Raw genomic sequence first — 21,119 nt, forward strand, 5'->3', positions numbered from 1 at the left:
CTGAAGAGAAAGCATATGCTCTTTCCTACAACAAATGTAAGCAACTGAATTAGTTTTCCATAAGATAATAGCCACTGAAATTCTGCTGTAGTGCAAATACTGTTTTTAAATAATTTTGCCTTTCAACCGCAATTTATTCAAAAAGCTAAATCCACTCACATCTGTAGATAAGCAATGCAAAATAAAGGTATGCCTTAATGAAAGTGCCACTAATGAACAGTTACATGACTGCAGGCGCTGCTTATTTTCAGACTCACATGACTTGATATCGAGATTATAAACTGTCTCCTGTCAATGGACTACATCAACTGACTTTATGGTCTCGGCCATGATTCACCAAAAAAAAAAAAAAAAAAATCCAGATCAGTCTAGCTGAGACAATTAGGTTAGATGAAATCTTTTCACTTGTTTGGTTTTAGTTGTTGCTGGTGCCAAACATTTTGCCATGACTGCCGTTTGCTTGTGCTCCCGGCAGCGAGAGTTCTCTGGTGATCTGTCTCCCAAGAATAAGCAAGACCCGAGGCCGTTTAGCCTTCCAAAATGGAAGGAAACTGAGCAAATTCAGCCCAACGTGGCTCAACACATTTATAATTCCAATAAAATACCTTGAAAGCAAAACTGCACATATGTGAAGTAAATAGCTTACAAAGAATGCTTTGAAGGATCATGTCACTCCACCATTTCAGTTAAACGGGGCTTGATACAGGAAACGGAGATGCAGGGGACATGCAAAAAGGTGCCTGATGTATGCTAAGAGTTATTGCAAGGGGGCTCTAATTTACACCTCAGCAATAGCCCCCAAAGAGCAACTGATGCAAATGCTAAATGCAAACGGCTGGAATGGGGTGGGTTGCACCTGGCAGGCTTTTCCAAGTTGGTCATTCAGGCTGTCAGACTGTTAGCCTAACTACAGGAAGCAACTGTAACACTGTGCTACACCTGAAAGCAGCCTTGTTTGCCACAAGAAGCTGTAAACTAGCTGAATGCCTTTTTAGTAAATCATCACTTTGATACAAAATTAGGTTAACAGACACATACTTGTGTACATGAGTAAAAGCAGAAGGATAGTCTATCTTATGCTTACTCTCTGGTAATTTGTGGCAGCAGGGAAAAGAATGGTAACAATCAAGTTCAGCAACACTGGGAGATTTTTTTTAATATCAAATGTATTGGCATTCTCATAGCACACATCTAGCATTAATCTACGAAGGTAATCCTTTAAAATAAGTTTATAAAACCAATTTAGAGAAGTTTACACGTGACTTTTGCTTTTAAATATCTACAAACCAGCCAATCTAAAAAAGAACAAATACTACTTTATGATGGAAACCAATTCTTACAGTAACAAAACCCCAAACTATTTATAATACAAATTTGAGGGAACATCAAAAATATTCATCAATGGAAAAGGTATAGAGAAAGGGCACACATTTCTGAATTCATTCTTTTATCTATTTTATAATACATAGATTATCCCTGTAGTAGTGCTGATGATATGGTTTGAGAGATGAAAGCCACAAAACTCTCAGGGATGACAGAGATAGAAGCTGGGGAGGAGAGTGAGTGGGGTAGTGACAAACTACAGAATTGAAGTGGAAATGAAGTCAAACACATGCATTATTTGCACCAGGCTGCCCACAGTTATACAGAAGGTAACTGTGACCAGCATATCATTTTGTTTTAAAATTGTCTCTCTTCTCCAGAAAGAATGCTTCCTGGTTTGAGAAACAATGGTTTTTTTGGATGACTGCACAGAACCTGAAGAAATGACCACCTTCTGCAATGCAAAGTTTCAGAGTTGACTTGAGGAAAGGGGCCCTGAGAATTCTGAGACACCAAAAAATTGATCACATCTTTGGGTTGCTCTCTACTTTCATTTTAACTCTCTAGCCTACTTGCAGCTTTAAGAGTTCTGGTTTTGTAGACAGATTTATGACACACGTGGTTTTGGTGGTTAGCTGACACATGGTCCTTCTGAAAGCTGCTATGACACATGACTTTCCTTACCCCAGGGAAAGGGAAAGCCTCCTTCTAAACACAGCCACCTTACATTATGCAGTGACCATAGCAAAACATATGCACATCTGAAAAGGCTATTAAAAGTTTTCTGTGATCCATGTCTGAGAAAAACTGTATCACTGCATACTTAGCCAAATTGTGCTAGTTTATCAAGTCCCAAGTTCAAATACTCACACATGTGGGCATCTTTACTCAATTCTCCTGAGCAAAGTATAAAATCTGTTTGTCTTGTATGTAAATTACATATCCTAAAGACATATTACATATAACAATGACCTTTATGAATGAAAATAAGGGCTTACTTTTCAGTAAAACATCTCAAATAAACTTGCTAAATCACAGCCTGCTTGCTCTTTTAATGCAAATGATGCCATAAGATTCAGAGGTATACTACCTACATGTATTGGCACATACTTTGAGAGCAAGGTTTTTTTGAAAATCTGGTTAAGAAAAAAAAATCATTAAAAAATATAGGAAAGAGACCACTTTTGAGCTTAAAAGGTTTCAAAATTCACTCTGAAGCAAATGGCTTCAACTCCCATGAAAATAAAATTTTTATGATGAAAATGCTAGGGAGGAAAAAAACCCACAAAATCTAGCAGCCTCAAATCTCAGCAGAATATTCTGACAAATGCAGACTATTGCTGTACATATTCAGAAACAAACAAACAAAAAATCTCTAAAGAGAGTCAATATTATATCTTTAAATTAAAACAATACATAGTATTCATTCTATGTGAACTGCAAAGTAGAAAGAGTCACAGCATAGGGTCAAAATCCTGTCTTCAGGACAGACTCCTACATGCTCATTCAACTCTAAATTATGTTTATACAGAATTGTAAGGAACAGGCTCCACAAGATCAAAATATTTTTACATCTTTGTGGCACATATCTGAATGTAGCTTCCATATTCCAAGTAAAAGTTCAGTTAACAAATGTTAACTAGCTTTAACTTACATATTTACACTTTTATCTACAGTCTTTTCCTTTCCCCTCCTCACTGCATTCTAGGACCACACAATCCAAATGAAAAAGTTATTTAAATAAAAGGTACAATAAACAAACAAAATACTCCTTGTGGTATCTTTTTTTTCAGCCTTGTAAGGCAGAAAGAGCCCAAATGCTGCTAAGCAGAGTTCCAGTTACTGCATACAGCGATGTCTCTGCCAGGTCTGGCTGAGCAGATTTATTAGCTGCTGCTGCCACTATGCTGTTGGAAGTGCAATTGCAAGATCAGGTCTCGAATTTCTTCTCGTTTGCTTCTGATCACCTGACGAGGAAACCACTTCTCCAGATGCATTGGCTGTTCAAAGTTATCTATGGGATTCTGGTAACAGAAAAAGGAATATTAACAGCATGAATTTCCTAAAGCAACCTTCAAAAAAAATTTCAACCCCTTCCCCATTATTGCTGAGACCACAGATGCACAAACACGTCACCCTGAGACATAGTGACAGGCTGCAAAGTCAAATACACTTCCTCCATGGTAATCACATATATACACACACTTACCATGAGCTACTCATGGTAAACACAAGACAAGTTATCATCATTTCCCTGAGAGATACATCAGCATAAGCATATATTCAAAACACAGTCCATGTACTCTGTGATACGAATTAGACGCGATCCTGCTATGTAATGGGACAGATACGCTTTGGTCACAAAACACACAGGTACACTCACACTGTAAGGAAGAATTAGGCATACAGCAATTAAGCGTAAGATGTTTTGTGGCCTCAGGCACTGCTTTTTTTAGGTTATGGGCTGGTCTGTCCGATAGAAGAGAGCAAAGAAGCAAGAACATTCCCACAAAGCTCAGCAGGAAACGAGAGGGGGGGACAGTTCAGGATAATATAGGACAGCAAATGAAATGGCCAAGACACACTGCCAACTCTGTCAATAAGACCACACCACATCTCAGTTGCCTCCTTCCTCTTTCCCTCTTCATTCTTTTGCAATGCTTACATTTCACCTTCTCCTTCCCACGAATGAAGCAGTATACGGCAAGTGGGGAAAAAAAGAGTGAGAAACCACATCACGATCTGTGGTCTATGAGTGCTGGGTATGTTTAGAACAAACTACATCTACCTCGTTCAGGCTTTGCTTCTGCAAGCAGAACATGACCATGTTAGAAAATGGTCATTTCAGAAGCATTGGTACATAATTTCATTTTCCACCTACACAAGAGCTCAACCCTTTTTTTCTACTATAGAAGAAAAATCTGTCAGTTGGCCAAGGCGCCACACAAGCTTTTCCATGCAAAGGACTCAGTGTGGACATATATGAGCATCAGGCGAACAAAGCCAAGGGCAGTGCAAGAGCACTCATCAAGGTGAGGGTGAACTGGGGAGACACTAAATGTCTGAAACCCAACAGCTGCAGATGTTTAAGACAATGCGCTGGACAGTTTCCCTTTGAAGGATCTCCCCCCTCCCTCTCTTTGCAGAGGCTGCTGCCTGCACAGACAAAACCACGCAAAGGCCAATGGACAAGCTGAGCAAATTTTTAGTGGCTACAAGAAGAGATGACCTGCAAGGAAAAGGTCCCTTTGTACCAACTGTAGGCCAGAAATGTGTAAACTACATGGGCTTCAAATATACCCATATAGTTAAGGGCCCTCAATATGTCAGCGTAAAAGCATCATTAAACCACAAGGCCAGAAATGTCTGCCTAGGAAATGCAGAGCAGAAACTACCTGTGCTCCAGGCACAAAGACCCCTGCCACTACATGAAGAATGGATTTTATCTCCTCTTTCTCAAATGGCTTTGATATTTACAGAGGCTGAGCATCACAGGCTTTTCTGTCTGGATATTTCATTCAGAAATAGTTTGGGGTCATGGGGGCGGGGGGTAGTTTCCACTTGTACCTGGAAGAAGCTTTCCACATATTGCAGCAGATATACACCACAATCACTGCTGTTATCCTGTTTAGGCACTCTGGGACAGAAGTCAATCATTGTTGATTTACTGAATTCCCGGTGTGTTTTTCGTTTAGCTTCCCACTCTGCTTCCAGGTACCTATAAAAGGAAAGCGAACAGATGAAATACTTAACTCCCCAGCTCAGTGCATTTTGGGGTATCAATCAGTATTGTTCTGGAACTGGTCACAGTGCTGTAACAGCCTTAACCAACTTCCTTCACAGAATCTGTCAAAGAAATTCATATAACGAAATAACACAATTTCTAATATCCAAAATTCCAAAACTTTATTACATCAAGATGCATCTCTACCGTATAATGTACACGGTACACAAAATAGGAAAGATGCATGACTTCATTAAAAAAAATAAGAAGTCATTGCACTGAGTTTCTTCAAGCTGTTAGGACACTTTCTTTAAAAAACTTGAGCTAAAGGAGGAACTGAAGTAATCCTTCATGACTATGACACAGGTTTTTCCCTGGGTTCATCCTGAGAAAGCCAATAGTGCTTTTTACCCTAAGCAAACTGTAAGATGAATTGTAATAATTATTTTATGAACAACTTCAGTTATAAACATCCAGTATAGCCCTTGCAGCCTACCAGTGTATAAGGTAGGTAAAGACTTACAACCTTAGGGATCACTTCTATGATACGATTATGACTTATCTGGTATCAGGCTTTTCTACTGCTTTCTTGCTTCAGTTGAACCTCACTGATCCAGCTTTCTAAAGCGGCCACTGATTTTGAACACATGACTGAAGGCATAAGGGTGTGATTTTCAAAAGGAAAAGCTCAGTGCTTGTGGGAAAAGAAACAAACACAACACCTGACTTTAGAGAATAAAAATACACAAGTCGGACCTTGTGTTTGATTTCCACAAGCCCCAAGTCCTTGCAGTTCTGAGAATAAAAATACATACATAACACCCAAAACAGCTTTTGAGAAAAGGGGCACTTGTGAATAGAAGGCAAACATGAAACTGAATTCAAGATGAAGAGAGATCAGTGATGCACATTTCCTATATTAATGTTCTTAGACTTGAAAATTAATTTATTTGGCCTGGCCTCTGCCCAAAGACGAAGAAAATTGGCTTAAGGAAAATAAAAAAAGGTAATGGAAACCCTGTATCAGAGTTTCCTTAGATTTCTCCTTTCAAGGTGCAACTACATGGTGATGTTTCTCTCCCCCAAACTGAAGAAATAATAGGTCTGCTTCCCAAAGTTCACAGATCTCAGGCTTCCAGAAGTCACCTCTTTGTTTTCTAACTTTTCATGACATCTCTCTGGTGAACTCCAGGAAACCACCCTCTCTGGAATTTCATCTCCTGGAGTAACTCAAACTGTAGAGTGCTATGTTAATATATCCCAAAGAGACATGAAAAAAATGTTTGCTACTTCATTCTTTCTCCCAAGACAGACATGCTAGCAGGCTTCTCTGTCTAGGGAAAAAATGGTGCCACAAAATTTACCAGTTATCATCCACTCCTAACATAGTATTATAATGAATACCTTTACACAATCTAGACTTTTGCTCCTTTCAGTGAAGTGCATACAACAAGAACAATTAATTTCAGCTTTAACTATTTAGTCTTATCAATTCTGTAAAAAGTTTTTGATAGAAGTTAGTCATTAGCAGTGTGTTCAAGAACTGAAAGTTTGAAGACATTCTTCCAGTACTTAAATACTTAACACAAAGACTGTAAATAGTCTTATTCCCACCTTTCAAAACACATAGTAACATTCCCATATAACTATACTGACACATCAAACTTTTAGACAGCTTCAGTTTAGATACTACACTTTTGCACATATGTAGGAGCAGATTCAATGCAGAAATTCTGTCAGCTACATGAGGATACTGAAGTCAGCACTTTGGAAAACTAATCCTTTAAATTTCAAAGTATTCTTTTTAAAGAATAGTTTTTTCTGCTCTTAAAAACACCTTCATTACTGAACTGGAGAGGATAAAAAACAAAACAAAAAACTCTAGAAAACCCTCAGTCTACTTTTCAATGTTTTTTCAATTTTAAAAAGACATCTACTTTTCAATTTTTACATTACAGCTAGGCTGCTGAACAAAAACAGTATTGTTGTCCAAACCTCCATACTGCCATTTTTTTTTCTGGCTGTTTGTAGGTTTTCCTTTAGGAATAAGAATGTACACCTTTATAAGGAAAAGTATTTTGAACATTAAAATCTGACCAAGAGCAACTCTTTCTAATAAAGGAAAACTGCAGCTACTTACTCTCTCAAAACCTGAACTGTGTTCTGCAAGGAGCCAGCTTTCAAAGAATCTAAGATGAGTATACAAGGCCTGTAAACAACAAAAACAAAAAACAGCAGTTTAATCTTTCATGACCAGTACTACCTAAGCAAAGCTTTTGTTTGAATCCAGCTTAACGAGAGCATCAATAGCTGAATAAATGTGGAAAAAAAAGGACGAGCCCCTACAGCTATGGCTTTATAACAAGCCAGATGTGACAAATAACTGACTCAATTACTGCAGAATTTCTTAGTATAAACCCTTTAATAATACAATATTAGTATGAAAACAGAAACTTACCTTTTACAAATTTGCCTTCTGGAATTACTTGGAGAGTTCTAGGAAGAGAGGAAGAAAAAATAACCTTAAAAAACTACAATAAGTAAAAACCCAAATGCTTTCACAGATTTAAAGGTAAAGCAAGTCAGGCTCCTATTTCAGAACAGGAGAAATTGATAGAAAATTAAAAAACAAAAACAAACAAAAAGAAACACTGAAACGATAGCATAGGCAACTTAGGTAAGCAAAGGAGGACTTCAGGCTAACTGAAACTGTCTTGCACATGCTGCAAGCTGCATAAACATCAACACCTGCTTGCTGCAGAAAAGATAATGCAAAGCAATTTGTTCAAGTCTTGGAGCCTTAGGAAGTAGAGTAATACATGTCTCCTCTGTCAAAAGAGACCTTTCATAAGAAAGGTACTTACTTTAGAAATACCTGAGCATGCAGCAACATGGTTGCCATCTAGAACAAAAGAAAAAAAAATATAGAAAGTCTCAAGAATTTAAGTCTTAAGAATTTAATTTTCAAATTCATGATTATTTGTACTCAAAATAAGATAGTCCACATATTGCAATAGGATCTGAGCCACTGATTTTACATGTCCCTTCCATTAATTTCCAAAGAGTTGCAGAAAGCAAGAATGCAGTGCAGTCTTTACTATGCATAGTAAGTCAAAAACATGTTACACTAATCTTTCATTTCAGGATATTTTCTAAGACATCACATCTCTCCTTCATGGATTAAGACACTATCAGAACTGTATATGGCTTGATGTAATTTCTTCTACATTATCTACCTTTTGAGAATAAACTTCTGTTTGTATCCATTTCTTCACCCTTGCAGTTACCAGGAAAGGCCAACATTGTATTGGTTCTAGTGCTCTGACTCTCCTTCTCTGACTGAAGCGGAGATCGTTCAGGCTGGTGATATAATGAAGTCTGATGGGGACATTCCTCATACACAGCTTCTTCTAGCCATGGAAAACAGATAACTGCAATGTACCAATGAGACCTGCCCAGCAGTGGGGGGAGGGGGAAACACCAAAACTGTAACAGTTGGTTCCAAAAAGCACACGAAAAGTTTTTATAGCACTGAGAGCTCATGGACAACTGTTTTGTGGTATGTAACCACTGTTGCCATTACCATATTCCCTCACAGCATCTCATACAAATCCTCCCACTCATTTGTACCTTGCCTTTTACTTGGTGTAACTGCAAAGGTAAGTATCAATTCCTTTAAAAAAAACAAAACAAAACAAACCCGCCACAGCAATTTATCACTGTCTCACCACCTACCCCACACTGAAAAAATAACAGAGTAATAAAATAATCTGTGACACTGATCCCAGTTTTGAATATAGCTGAAGGTGTATCATATCTCAAGCCCAATCTTTGCCTACAGCTGCTTTGCATACATAACTCTCAATGACTGCTCAGCTTGGCTGGAGCTTCCACGTGCAGGGCAGCTATTCAACTAGGACCAGGCACAGACAGTGGAAGCACTACTCCTGCTCTTTTTACCACTAACACTATGCATTGCTGGGATTTCTTCACAGAAACATTACTTAAGTGCACAGGAACCATCACAATGACACATATAAATTATTTTGAAATATATAAAAACAATTTTCAGTACAACTAAGGAAAAGGAATGTAAAGCTTTTTGAAGACAACTATACTTACAAAATGAAATTTTGAAAAGGCTTAAAAATTACTCATTCCACTCCTCACTATTGCTTCTTCTTCAAAATCTAATATATTTTTTTCTAATATGTTTGTTTATTGATTCAGGTGTACAGCTATAAATCTTTAAATTACCAGAACATTCAAATATTTAAACTTTAAATACCAGAAAATGTGTCTGAAATTGCATAGACTTACTCCTCATTCACAGGCACAAAGATATAATCTTTACTGAAGATGTTTATATGACGAGTCCATGTTCTTACTCTTTTGTGTCTTCTCTGTGCTGCTCTGTGGAAATCAAATGACAATTACTGGTTGGATTTATTCTTTTTGGTTAAAGTAAGGTATAGGGATTAGTAATCCTATATTTTTTGCAATCCCTCAATGGATTTTTCATTTATTCATGAAATTTCCCAACAGAGAGAAAATAAACCAGCAGGACATTAAGCCCAAGTGACTTACAAGCTAAGTGGACTGATATGAATGTTTGCATTATCTGAACCACCTTGAACTCTTTTGGATAAATTGTCCATAGATTTCAAAGTCAGGAAGGATTTACTGCAATTATTTAGCCAGGATATCAGATTACACTAAAGGCAGAAAAGCCCTCCCAAAATATCTGTCAGTGTAAACACGGATCTATACCAACTTCCAAACATCCACGTCACAATACCACTTTTGAACGCCTGCCTAAGCAACCTGATTCTTTGGAAGGAAAAGCCAAATGCCTTGCATAGCCTCATGCAGCACACCTATAGCAAAGCCAGAACTAAAACACAGATTTCCTCCAGTCCTGGGCTTTAACTGCTGGATCACATTCCCTTTTCCTCTCCTACAGACATAAAGCATGAAGACGGGATTATAGGAGATTAAAAAAAAAATCCGAGGAGAAATTTAGATTATCCAGCTTTCTTATTTTACACAAGATTAAATGGAAACCAATGGTTTACAAAGTTTGCTCCAATGTCAACCAAAAGCAAAATTCACTCTAATCAGGAGACACCCTCTTTTGCCATTCTAATTAAATCCTGATCTGTGATCAAGACATGTAACTTGAATATGGGAGGAATGGGAGAAAAGCGGTAGAGAATGGAAAAGCAAGCTGCTGCAGGGCTCTTCAGGGGCAGCGTGGAAAGAAGACTTGCTACAAATTTCCTCTCTTACATGATTCTAGAAGCACAGAGAACATAACAGGGGAAGGCTCAGTTACAACCTAGAAAAGCGCCTATGAAAGGAGCACAACAAAACTTAATTCACTAGCTGAACTGTGTGGAGAAAAGGAAGTAAAGGGACTTGAAGTTAAGTAGCCTACATCAGTAAAGATTAATTTCATTTATGACAATACAGAGACTACTTTTCCACTATCCACACTTCAAAAAGTCCTTTATTCACCAGGTAAGTATCTAACCCTAAGCAAAACTAGAATTCCCAAAGCTATCCTCTGATCTGCAGCAGCTACGGTCCTTGAAATATGATGCATGAAGAGTGCCATTCTTCTTCCATGAAGAGGTTAAGGACAGCCCAGCCTTGCAAAAGGAATCAGATCAAGCCACAACAGCATTCTTAAGGATAATGGTGCCTCCACCTCAGAACATTCATGGTCAGAAGACAGGCACGAAAACTGATGGAAGACGCATTCTCTCGAGCATAGCTCCTTGATTTTTGAAGCTCTCAAAAATATCACAGAAGTTGCATTTTTCTCTAACTTTTGCCCTAACACAGAAACGAGATGGCACACCTGTACATGCAGATGGCCCAGTTGGCTGAAAGAATGTAAAACCAGGGGACTTCATGAATAACAAAAGAAAAAACACTTCTGACAAACAGAAAAAACTCCAATAAGCTGAGCAATGATAACAGACTGAAAGCAGCTAGCAGATAACTAAGTGAAGTGGTAAGAAAGTTCCACTCAAACATCAGTGTTGAGAAGGAACTGAGTGTGAGCTAGGGATGGTCCTACCCTTTATACAGTCTTGGCTGCAAGCATAAAGTAATACAGGGATCATAAGCTCCTAATGATACTGTCTGTGAAACTTTTCAATTTATGTGTAACGGAGTGTAAAAAATTCATATGTGTAAACTTGATGTGTAGGCAAACTTTCTTACTAAAAACCTAGACAATAATTTATTATTAACATGTAACATGACAGACGTGGTAAATCTAAAAATATTTTTAAAAAGACTTAAAATAAAGCATGCTTTAGACAACTCTTGAGTTTGGGGGGAAAAAAGAGAGATCAAAATACATAAATAATGGTTTGAAGTGAAGATTCATATAAAGCTGGAGAAAGGCAATGACACTTTTATTCATAGCCAGGATCAATTACATGTAAGCTTTAATGAAAAATACCATTATGCTTAAATTGTGAGTTACAACATTTAACCACTCCTTTGGAGAATAACAATTTATTATTTTATGTGCTAATTAGGATACAACCTACAGAATTTCTAAATAGCAGCAACAGATTCTTTAGTTCTCATCGGTATGGCATCTGAAGTGAACTTACGTAACTTTGGGATCCCCCTCAGAGTTCTTTTCTGTCCTGGTCAGGCACTTATAGAAGAAACTGCTAAAAATATGTGTACGGTCAGCAAGATGTTTTGGAGCTTTCTCCAACAAGAGGTACCTACCAAAGAAAAAAAAATTAAACTCCTCTTCTAGAAACTACCATTCCTAATATAAAAGCAGCATAATTATTTCCTGATTCATCATCCGCAGGTTATGCTTACCATCAGTTGCCTTCATGGCTGCTAATCATGTCAAGCTTTTCTATCTACTGCATTTTAAATGTGCATGTGCATGAACATCACCATAGTATGTTAGTGCCAAACAATTACTAAGAACATAGTCACCTTACCCTTTATCTCAGATTTGTGCTTCAGTATTAATGCTTTCATTTATTTTTAGAGATATGTTTCTAGCCCTTGCAATTAAGATAAGTTTAAAAACCTGGCCAAGTACAAGCTCATGCAGTGTTGTATTACTGAGTATGCAAAAAGCATAGAACAGGTCAGTAGTATAAATTGCCCCTTTTGCTTCTATAGGTTATGCATGTGAAAGCTAGAAGAGACACTCTAGAGGTTTATGATTTTACTGTTGATCGTTTTACCGCAAACATCTGCTTATGTGTTTATTCAACAATCCCTGACTGCCCAAGCTCTCAAAATTGTAATCATCCTGCACAAGGTGCCTCCAGTTTCACCTGATAACTTGTGCAACAGTCATACATCACACAGCTTGCAACACAACGAACACTGAGAATGCGTGAAGTCATCTAACATTTAAAAAGCAGAAAGGTTTCTGCAATGATTACATTAAATTCCTTTATTCAAACCTTCCTGTTAAGATGAAGCTATAGCTAGAGTGGGAACCACACTGCATAATTTATTTCTAGTTTACAGCAGAATAAAAAGGGCTTTGCTGTAAAGCCACACCAAACATTCAGGTACACGTTCCGTTTTCCACTCCTCTAGATAAGGTGTTTTAACTGGCTTGTTATTGCTCACAGTTACTGCATGCTTGATACCAAACAAAATCAAATTTTTGCAGCCAACCTTCCATAAAGCCAGAATTCCGCTTAAGTCAGCACATGGAAAATAAATCTTGATTTTAGAGAATAGTGGCCCACAGTGCCAGTTTTGCAAAATCTACTTTTACAAGCAATTCTAGTAGGATGGCTTAAAGTAGGTTAGGCAAGCACAATTTCCTCAAGAAGTGTTAGCTGCGTTCCTTTCTGTAGCAGCTGTACATCAGAAGGACTCCTAAACTCTTGCACAGAATAGCTGAGGATGCTCTGTTTCATGCAAACTTCGTAATGAACTACTCAGTACAGACCCTCTACTTTGTTCAGCTGCCTGCTTTGCACTTTCCATTCTGTGAGGTCCCCAAGAGCTTTTTTTTCCTCCCTAAGATGTAGTGATCCTCAAACAGGAATTAGACACCTAACAACTACTGAAAATCCATATAATTTGGACTCATTGCCTTAAGCCTTGAAAGTAAGAAAGAAAAAAAAAGAAAAAAGTCTCTCACTGTCCCAGCTGCATTATTTGTACAACAGCAAGGATTTTATATTTAGTACAAAGGCTGTACCAGACAATTAAAATACATTTATTTCTTGAGCAGGAACAGCAATTATTCTACTTTATCTGGAGTACACTGCAGCCTATTAGAGGGGCAAAAAAAATGAAACTGAAATAAATGAAACTACTGAGAATACTCAAAAGCTTAAAAAAATTCAAACTTACAACTTCATCTTTTCGTCATTTTTAAAATTTTTGTATCACATTTAATGACGAACATCTACAGTTACATTCAAGATCACAACATTCAAGATCACAAGCCTCTAAAAGAAGAGGAGAATTAAATTGCCAAATACTTACTTAAGATAGAAATCAATGATGACATCATTGAGAAATTCTCCATACTCTAAACACTCTAGATCTTCTCTTGTGACTCCCAGGCCTCCTTTTGCAGGTGGAGGTGGATAAACAATCAAACTAGAAAACATAGACCATGTTGTAACAATGGCAAACTGGGTTTTATATTTTATTCACAGTATATCCATTCCACATCTAAAAGATTTCCCAGAAAACCTGTTGAAGTGGTAGTTCTCAAAACTGCTGAGTAACTCAGAATTCTGTTACCATTTCTTCCTCCAATAGCAAGAGTGCTTACATACGAAATATTGCCCCCCCCCAATTTTGCAAAAACTTTTGGAAAGGAAATTTTTACCTTCAGCTTTTTTTGATAAAAATAAATGATAAATGGCCATATAAAACAGGAAGAAATACTACAGGACAGATTCTCAGTGGGTATGAATGAGCAGTGATTTCCTATCAATTAAGACTCCAATGAGGACTCCCACATTTCCAAATTTGGGTTTATGCACCATGCAGCACATGCACTGTAAGTGGTTTGGAACTGCCCAACTTCAGTCTAAAGCTAACGCTTACAACGTATTAAAAAAAAGTCTAGACTAACATCCATATTACTTAACTGGAACCACAAACCAAGCACTTTTGCTGTTGTAGAAAATCTCTTAAGCAGAACCAAAACCAACTGTTACACTGCCAGCAAAAAGTGTAAGCATACTGCAAGAGTTCTTAAGAGGAAGGTACTTCACTACTGTTTGCCATACTAAGAGTATGAGGAATAACAGACTACTACAGACAGAACCAAAGCACAATGCTAGCTGCCTCCTAGTTTCTTCCTGCATTACACATTCATGTGTTTTCCTTTTCTAAAATGTTTGTTAACCTAGGTCTTGCGCTAACTAATAAACTGTATTACAATCTGCAGTTATAAACAGATCAAATGTGACAGAATAGTAAAAGAAAACATCTTTTAAAGAAAAACAATGGCTCAGCCTAAGTTAGCAATAGTTTTGCTTTGATATGCACTTAGGTGAACATTCACAGAGGCTACAAGCTCTCTGCCCTCCCATTGATGGGTCCATGATGTGAGCACATCTGTAGTCAAAGTTCAGGTATTCACTAATTTCTGTGAGATTCTTTGTTGTCCTGTGACACATCTATTCTCTCTCAACTATTAGACTGAAACAGGAATGACCACATTCATATTCAGTGATATTTTATATTTATATAGAATCTTTCACCCAACACTTCTGAATCAACTAGAAAATGGTAATTATGATAGAACTTATATTCCAGCAATTTGTTTATTCAGTTTGCTTTATTTTCACCTTCAAAGTGAAAGATACATACTTCTTAACTGCTCCAGCTTCTCTTACTTCTTTCCATTCTTCATTCAGTGCAGAGGACAGAGAAATGGAATAGCAACCACTGTTCTGCTTATTTGCAAGGGCATAACTAGGCCTGGCCACTTTTGGTTTCGATTCCTACCAATAAAAAACAAATAATAAAAAAGGATCACATGACTAGATATGTAAAACAGACCACAAAAACAAACAAACAAAAAAATCCACAAGCCTGAAGCCTGCATGACTACACTGCATCACTGAAGAATCTTGCTGGAGAGAAGTGCAAACATTCAAACATCAGCATTTAGACTTATGTGCCACTGCTCAGACAAAAAAAAAAAAAAAAAAAAAAAAAAAAAAAGTTGTGTCCCTTTTAAAATACTGGTAGGTCTTCATTTGTTCATAGCCTCTCTAAAACAGTTTAGAAGCATTATTCAGTTTAGAAGCATTATTCAGCCAACTGAGGCAGAATTACTTTTGGATGAGAAACAGGACCTGAAAGAATGGAGACAGGTATGAGACTGTCTTACTAGGAGCTGGGTAAGCTTGGCAGGTTGGAAAATCTAGTTGTCAAGAATTTCTCTATGAAATAATACAGATTTGAATTGGAAGCAGAGCAACTTGACTTTTAAGTTCCCAGTTTCATACACAGATTCATCTGTTGTCCCTGTGTTTGTTACTAACTGGAACAAACATATACGCTTTGAAATGACAATAGCATGGGGCTGCATTCAGACATTTACTCCTCAAATGGGGGTGTACTAACACATTAACTTGCACGATCCCATCTCCTTGGCATCCCTGGGATGCATTTAAATATTTCAAACTACGGAGCCCTCACTAGAAAAATCTAGAAACATTTGGAGTGGGTAAGGTGCATTGCTCCTCCTACACACACTACTGTCTCCACTCTGCTGCACCCAGTTCACTTATAGCTCAGGTGAGAAATGGACCCTTCACCACCGTCACTCCTACATTCATTAACTCTCAACTTGCCATCCTGGAGACACCACAAGGGAGGCGAATTCCTGTGGCTTTAGGCATACGCAACTATGAGTCAACCAAAAGCTTCATTATTTGCCACTTATCAGTGCTGATGACATCTCTGTACTATCTTTCTTTGGGCACGATCTAGCACTTTACTGGTAAGTCTTGCCCCATTGTAGAGGGATAAATCACAAATGTTACTGATTTTTTTAAAAGCTATGGATAAAGACAGAATTTATTCTTCGCAATTGGCTGATCTAAAATTTACTGGAATTTGTGAATGCCAACAGATGGTGGTAAGTCAAGGAACAGCTACTCACTAACCTGAAATGCAGGCTCATGCGCATTTGAGGTATTCTCTTTCAGCATACATTGCTTTAGTAGATCCTTACTGTAACTGATAAAAGGGCTCTCTTCAGCAGAAAGATCCTTAAACAAAGGTAAGGCTTGCTTCAAAGACAAAAACTCAGAGAGATCTGGTGCTCTGTTCTTCTTGCTCACATTTGTAATTAATTCAGTCAGTCTAACTTCTTCCCACTCTGTGAGTGTTTGGGACAGCTCAAGAAAAACAAATTCACTAGATTTGGCTGGAAAAAAGAAAGAAAGGAGAGTATTAACACACTAAGAAAGCAAAGCAGAACTGTGGCAACAGTTTCCACACCAAACTGTAAGACTACCACTCTGATTTGTTTCAACAAGTCTCAACACAGAGTTCAAAAGATCTGCATTACTATGCATATTCAAAAGGCATAAAACATTCAAGCATAGAAATTTAATAGTAACTCCTGAAGGTTTCTACTCATAAAGAACAAGAATGTAATCAAGGTAAATAAACCTAAGATTAAAGAGTGTCCTGCAGCTTCAGACTCATTTTCCACTCTTTTCACTGGGAGCTTTGTCTATAAAAGCCACTGGTAACTGATAAACTTAGATCTAAAAATGTAAAGGTAACTCACTGCTTACACTTAATTCGGTCTCTCACTTTAAACAATTCCTGCTCCTTAGGCAAAGCTAACATTAACTGTATTTTTTTTCCCATAGAGGTGGTGACTTGACAGGGTAAAAGAACTGTTAAATTTCACACAGGCAACTCTGACATCATAACTGCGGTAGAGGTCATTTTCTAATCATTTTGCTAATGTAAAAATACTGCGGGATTGTGCCAGTCTGAATACTTGAGCAAAAGTTATACTCAGTTCTTACAGAGCTTCACTCCAGAAAAACAAGTAAACCCAGTCCACAAGACCCTATAGACTAAATAGTCCATTTAACCTCTAGTGGAAATTTTCTCTAATAGTAATGCAATGGTCCAATACAGTCTTGTCAAAGATTAAAAATCAGCAATTATCTTCCAAGCCATTCTTCTAGCACCTAGGCTACTCAGAAGTAAGGAAACTTAAAACATCCTGTTTATTTTTAAAGAGAGAGCTACTTTACACACAAGCATAGTTTAAAATGCCTCCACACACAGATCACAACGTAACACAGTTCAAAAGGTCATTTTATTAAGTAGCAGTGGTTTTGAATCACATTATGTTATGTTTTCTTCCAAAGACAAGTATAGAGGGGCATTTTGGAAGAGCAAAAGTGATCAACTTTTATCTTTTAAAAAAATATAGGCTTTCCTCAGTATTCAGAAATGTGAGTATAAAATAACCCCTTTAAAATAACCCCATATACTACACCTTTTCATCATGCTTAAGAAGAGTGATTACTCACATGGTTTGCTGAAAACAGACTTTCCTAACTGGGTTTCAATCTTTTCTACATAATCTGCAGACAACCAAAGGAAAACGATTGTGCTTGAAGAACAGCCACTGTCGCTTCTCCACAGACCAAACCTTCTCAGATCCAGAGTATCCACTGTCAGCTTAACATTCTTATTAAGAGCCACTGTAGAAAATAGAATTTAAAATAACCAAACCTTACACAGCCATAGATAATTATAAAGGCATAATACTAAATTACTACAATGTGTAAGTATCAAAGTATTAAAATTATTCTTGCAGATTTTTTCCTGCCACTATATTGAATGTGTTTAGAATTTAGTACTTAAATCACTCTTTCCAAACTACATAAAACAAAGTTACCAAATTGTAACACTAAAAGTTGTACATCTAAACACATAATTCTTCATGAAAAACATCGTATTTTTGCTCAGAATAATCTCAGTTAACACGTACAAATACACAAAAAATTAATTCCAAGTCACGAACTCCTATTTTCTTTCCATCAATACATCTGTCAATTCAGAACTACTCCCAAACCTTTTCCTACGAGTTATCACACATCACCTTTGGAAAACTGACTGAATGCAAGTCTACAGAGTTACGTTCTTCTTGGCTTGGGCAACTCGCACATTTTTGTTTAACAGACCAGAGGGCCTAAACCTCTGATCTCAAAAGACTGATGTTTCACCCCAAAAACATGAATAGTCCTATTTACCACAATTTATCACTTAAATATGCAGAATAAGTTCACCTTAAAAGTGTAAGAAGCTGCTAAGTTATTAATACTTACAGATTAGACAAAAAGCTTTATTTATTGATAAATTTTTATTTTAGAGGCTTCAATGTCTTTGTAAAAGCAAATAAAATAAGGATATAAAATATTCAAAATAGAAACATATACAGAACATTTTCATATAGTATTTGCAAGATTAATAGTTAGGAGAAGGATAAAGAAACAAAATTATCTTACCCTGAAATGGGATCATAATATACTTGGTTGTAAACTGAAATAAAAATAAAAACAATTAGTTTGCTTTTTACAAATTGATTAAAACAAACTAGGCAAGAATTAATAATCAGCTTATAGCTAAATTAGTTGAAAAATAAAATGCCTAATTTAAGAACGTAATCAACATTGTCTATTTCACCTACCACAATACTCCTAAATCCACACTAAAGAATCTAAATGACAGCAAGCTGACTTGCACAGGTGCTCAGCACTCGGAAAGAAGCAGAAGACTGTATAGAGCTGCCTACAGACTCCTTAAGAAAAAAAATGACGAATGCTCAGATGGCTAAACAGGACAAAAGGAGCCTGTTTGTAGGTGTCCCAGGATAGAGACTGTCAGTTGCATTACTTGAATTAAGGATACTAGTTCAAAAGTCCCACACTGGAATGTTATCTTGCTACTTACATTAATCTTTGAATGAAAAACCTTTAAAGTTGCTACTTACACTGTTACTATGTTAAAAAAAAAAGACTTAGCTAAATAAAGAGTGTTTTATTGTCACTTTGGCTGAAGGTTGTCACCTTTCTTGAGAAGAGAGTTTTCTCCTACCTTACCATACTAAGCATGAAAAATGAAGTCATTTTTTCCAAGGTAAAATTCTCGTGTTCCACTTAAAAATACTGATTTTAAAAGTATTTCAACTCACCTTTCAAATGATTTTGGCACATTTAGGAGATCTCTATGAAATGTTTTCATTACTGCATGAGAACTGCTCTCAAAACTCATTTTAAAATATTCTCAAAATGTCACCATAATAATGCAACTTACCCTTGCATGACCTGTTGATGACCATTTAAATCTCCCAATGTACAGACTTGCAAATGCAATTTCCAATGCTGGATTCACCTGTTCACTAGGTGTGCTACCAGAAGGTAAGGTAACAGGACATCTATCTTCAACTGACTCCATTAAAAGCTGTAAAATAGTTATATGTATTACAGGGCTTTGAAGGAAATATTTCCCTCCTGTAACCTTAGGAACTTTATCTTTATGCTTGTAAGAATTTACTCCCGTATTTAACATCCATGTAAAATTTCCATATTAAAAGCTGTAGGTTATCACCATCATTACCGACAACCGTCAAGGGCTGAACAATAACTTGCTCCAAGTCTGAACTTCACACTGCCAAGACATGGCCTGTGCTCTTTACCAATCTAACCCAAGTAAAAACTTAAACAGAGCAACAGAAAAAATCCTCCCTTTTGACATCAAAGATAAAGGATCCAATTCAATGCCTACATTCAGAGTGATGCAACTGGGAGAAGAGGCAGCAGTAGTTCTGACTTGTTTCTGAATTAGAGATACCCAAAATCCGGGTCAAATATAGCAGCACGAGGCTCACAAAGTCCAAAATGGGGCAATGACCTTTACAGATAGTTTTAGATTCAAACTCCATTGCTAGTCATAAAGGAAAGGGAACAACTTTATCCCATCCCTTTCTGCTACCCACAAAGACCCTTAAACTTCTCCATGTACCGAATTACAACAGAAGACTGGATGACAAGAAGAAACTACCAACTTGAATTATGATAAATAGCCAAAAATTGTGTGCAAAAAAACCTTTTCAGAGAAGTATCTCCATCACGTCCACCTCTAGCATAGGCTACTATTTAATCCTTCCTGTTTTGTAATATTAAACATTTCCAAAATATTTATTTTTGAAATACAAAATACACAGTATGTTACAGAACCACTCAAACATCACAACCAGAAATTTTCTCTGAAGACTGTCCAGAAATCCATCTGTGAAATAAATTACTACAGCTACTGCTTGTTGCTAGGACTAATCCTATCTGCTCTAAGCATTTCTCTCATGTCCTAACACGCAGTGTACAAATAAATTAAAGGACTGGCATAACAACACACAGGCCAAAGTTAGACTACCTGCTCTGTGTGACTTTCCATCCTGTCTTCCAATTGCATTTTTGAGAAAGGTAAATCAGACTCTTGGTCTATTTCTTTATTATCAGTAATATCATCCTGCAGTGGCTCTGTGCATTTTGGTTCAGAAGAGCCATCCTCATCATCACTGGAAAGGACAACTAAAGAGGAAAAAAAAATGTACACATATACTACAAGATGCAGGTTTAAGAATATTTTGTACACTGTAAATTTCAGATGAACAAAGAATACTCTCTCCTTTAGTATGTAATATCAAAGTACACTGCCCCACCCAGCCAGAGTCTGTGTGCACGCAAGTGCATATAACAAGAAGCACTGCTTTATAACTTTATTAGCGCTTCTTACCCAAGGTTCTCAAAATTTTATTCAGATAAGAGTTAAGCCACAACATACCTGCTTCAACAAAGAGAGTTCATATTTCTCTCAACATCATTAAAAATGCAAACTCACTTTTCCACAGCCACAAAATCAGCTGTAGAATACAGACTGGAATAGGAACATTCTTCTGTCCATGCTGTTTCTCAAGTACAGGACCCTCTACACTCCAGTACATTATAGTGAGCACTGTTCTCTAATCTGCACAATGCATTACAAACAA

The 21,119-nt window shown here is 37.1% G+C and overlaps 1 protein-coding gene across 5 annotated transcripts in view; it reads right to left on the bottom strand.

Annotated features, from left to right (window-relative positions):
* Positions 1-1,130: 1,130 nt before the first annotated feature.
* SENP7 (SUMO specific peptidase 7) overlaps positions 1,131-21,119 on the bottom strand; it is a 43,553-nt gene continuing 23,564 nt past the window's right edge. For all 5 annotated transcript variants that reach the window (XM_026112420.2, XM_064521401.1, XM_026112421.2 and 2 more), the window contains 15 exons: positions 20,504-20,661; positions 19,388-19,534; positions 18,580-18,613; positions 17,599-17,772; positions 16,204-16,466; positions 14,897-15,030; positions 13,553-13,669; positions 11,680-11,799; positions 9,368-9,460; positions 8,284-8,498; positions 7,912-7,949; positions 7,506-7,543; positions 7,188-7,256; positions 4,891-5,041; positions 1,131-3,347 (listed from right to left, as the gene is read on the bottom strand). In XM_026112420.2, the coding sequence (XP_025968205.2) occupies positions 3,210-3,347; positions 4,891-5,041; positions 7,188-7,256; positions 7,506-7,543; positions 7,912-7,949; positions 8,284-8,498; positions 9,368-9,460; positions 11,680-11,799; positions 13,553-13,669; positions 14,897-15,030; positions 16,204-16,466; positions 17,599-17,772; positions 18,580-18,613; positions 19,388-19,534; positions 20,504-20,661 (1,889 nt within the window). In that variant the 3' untranslated portion in view covers positions 1,131-3,209. The remainder of the gene's footprint in view (positions 3,348-4,890; positions 5,042-7,187; positions 7,257-7,505; positions 7,544-7,911; positions 7,950-8,283; positions 8,499-9,367; positions 9,461-11,679; positions 11,800-13,552; positions 13,670-14,896; positions 15,031-16,203; positions 16,467-17,598; positions 17,773-18,579; positions 18,614-19,387; positions 19,535-20,503; positions 20,662-21,119) is intronic.

This window comes from Dromaius novaehollandiae, chromosome 1 (genome assembly GCF_036370855.1).
Source record: "Dromaius novaehollandiae isolate bDroNov1 chromosome 1, bDroNov1.hap1, whole genome shotgun sequence".
In the NCBI taxonomy this organism is placed as follows: Eukaryota; Metazoa; Chordata; class Aves; order Casuariiformes; family Dromaiidae; genus Dromaius; species Dromaius novaehollandiae.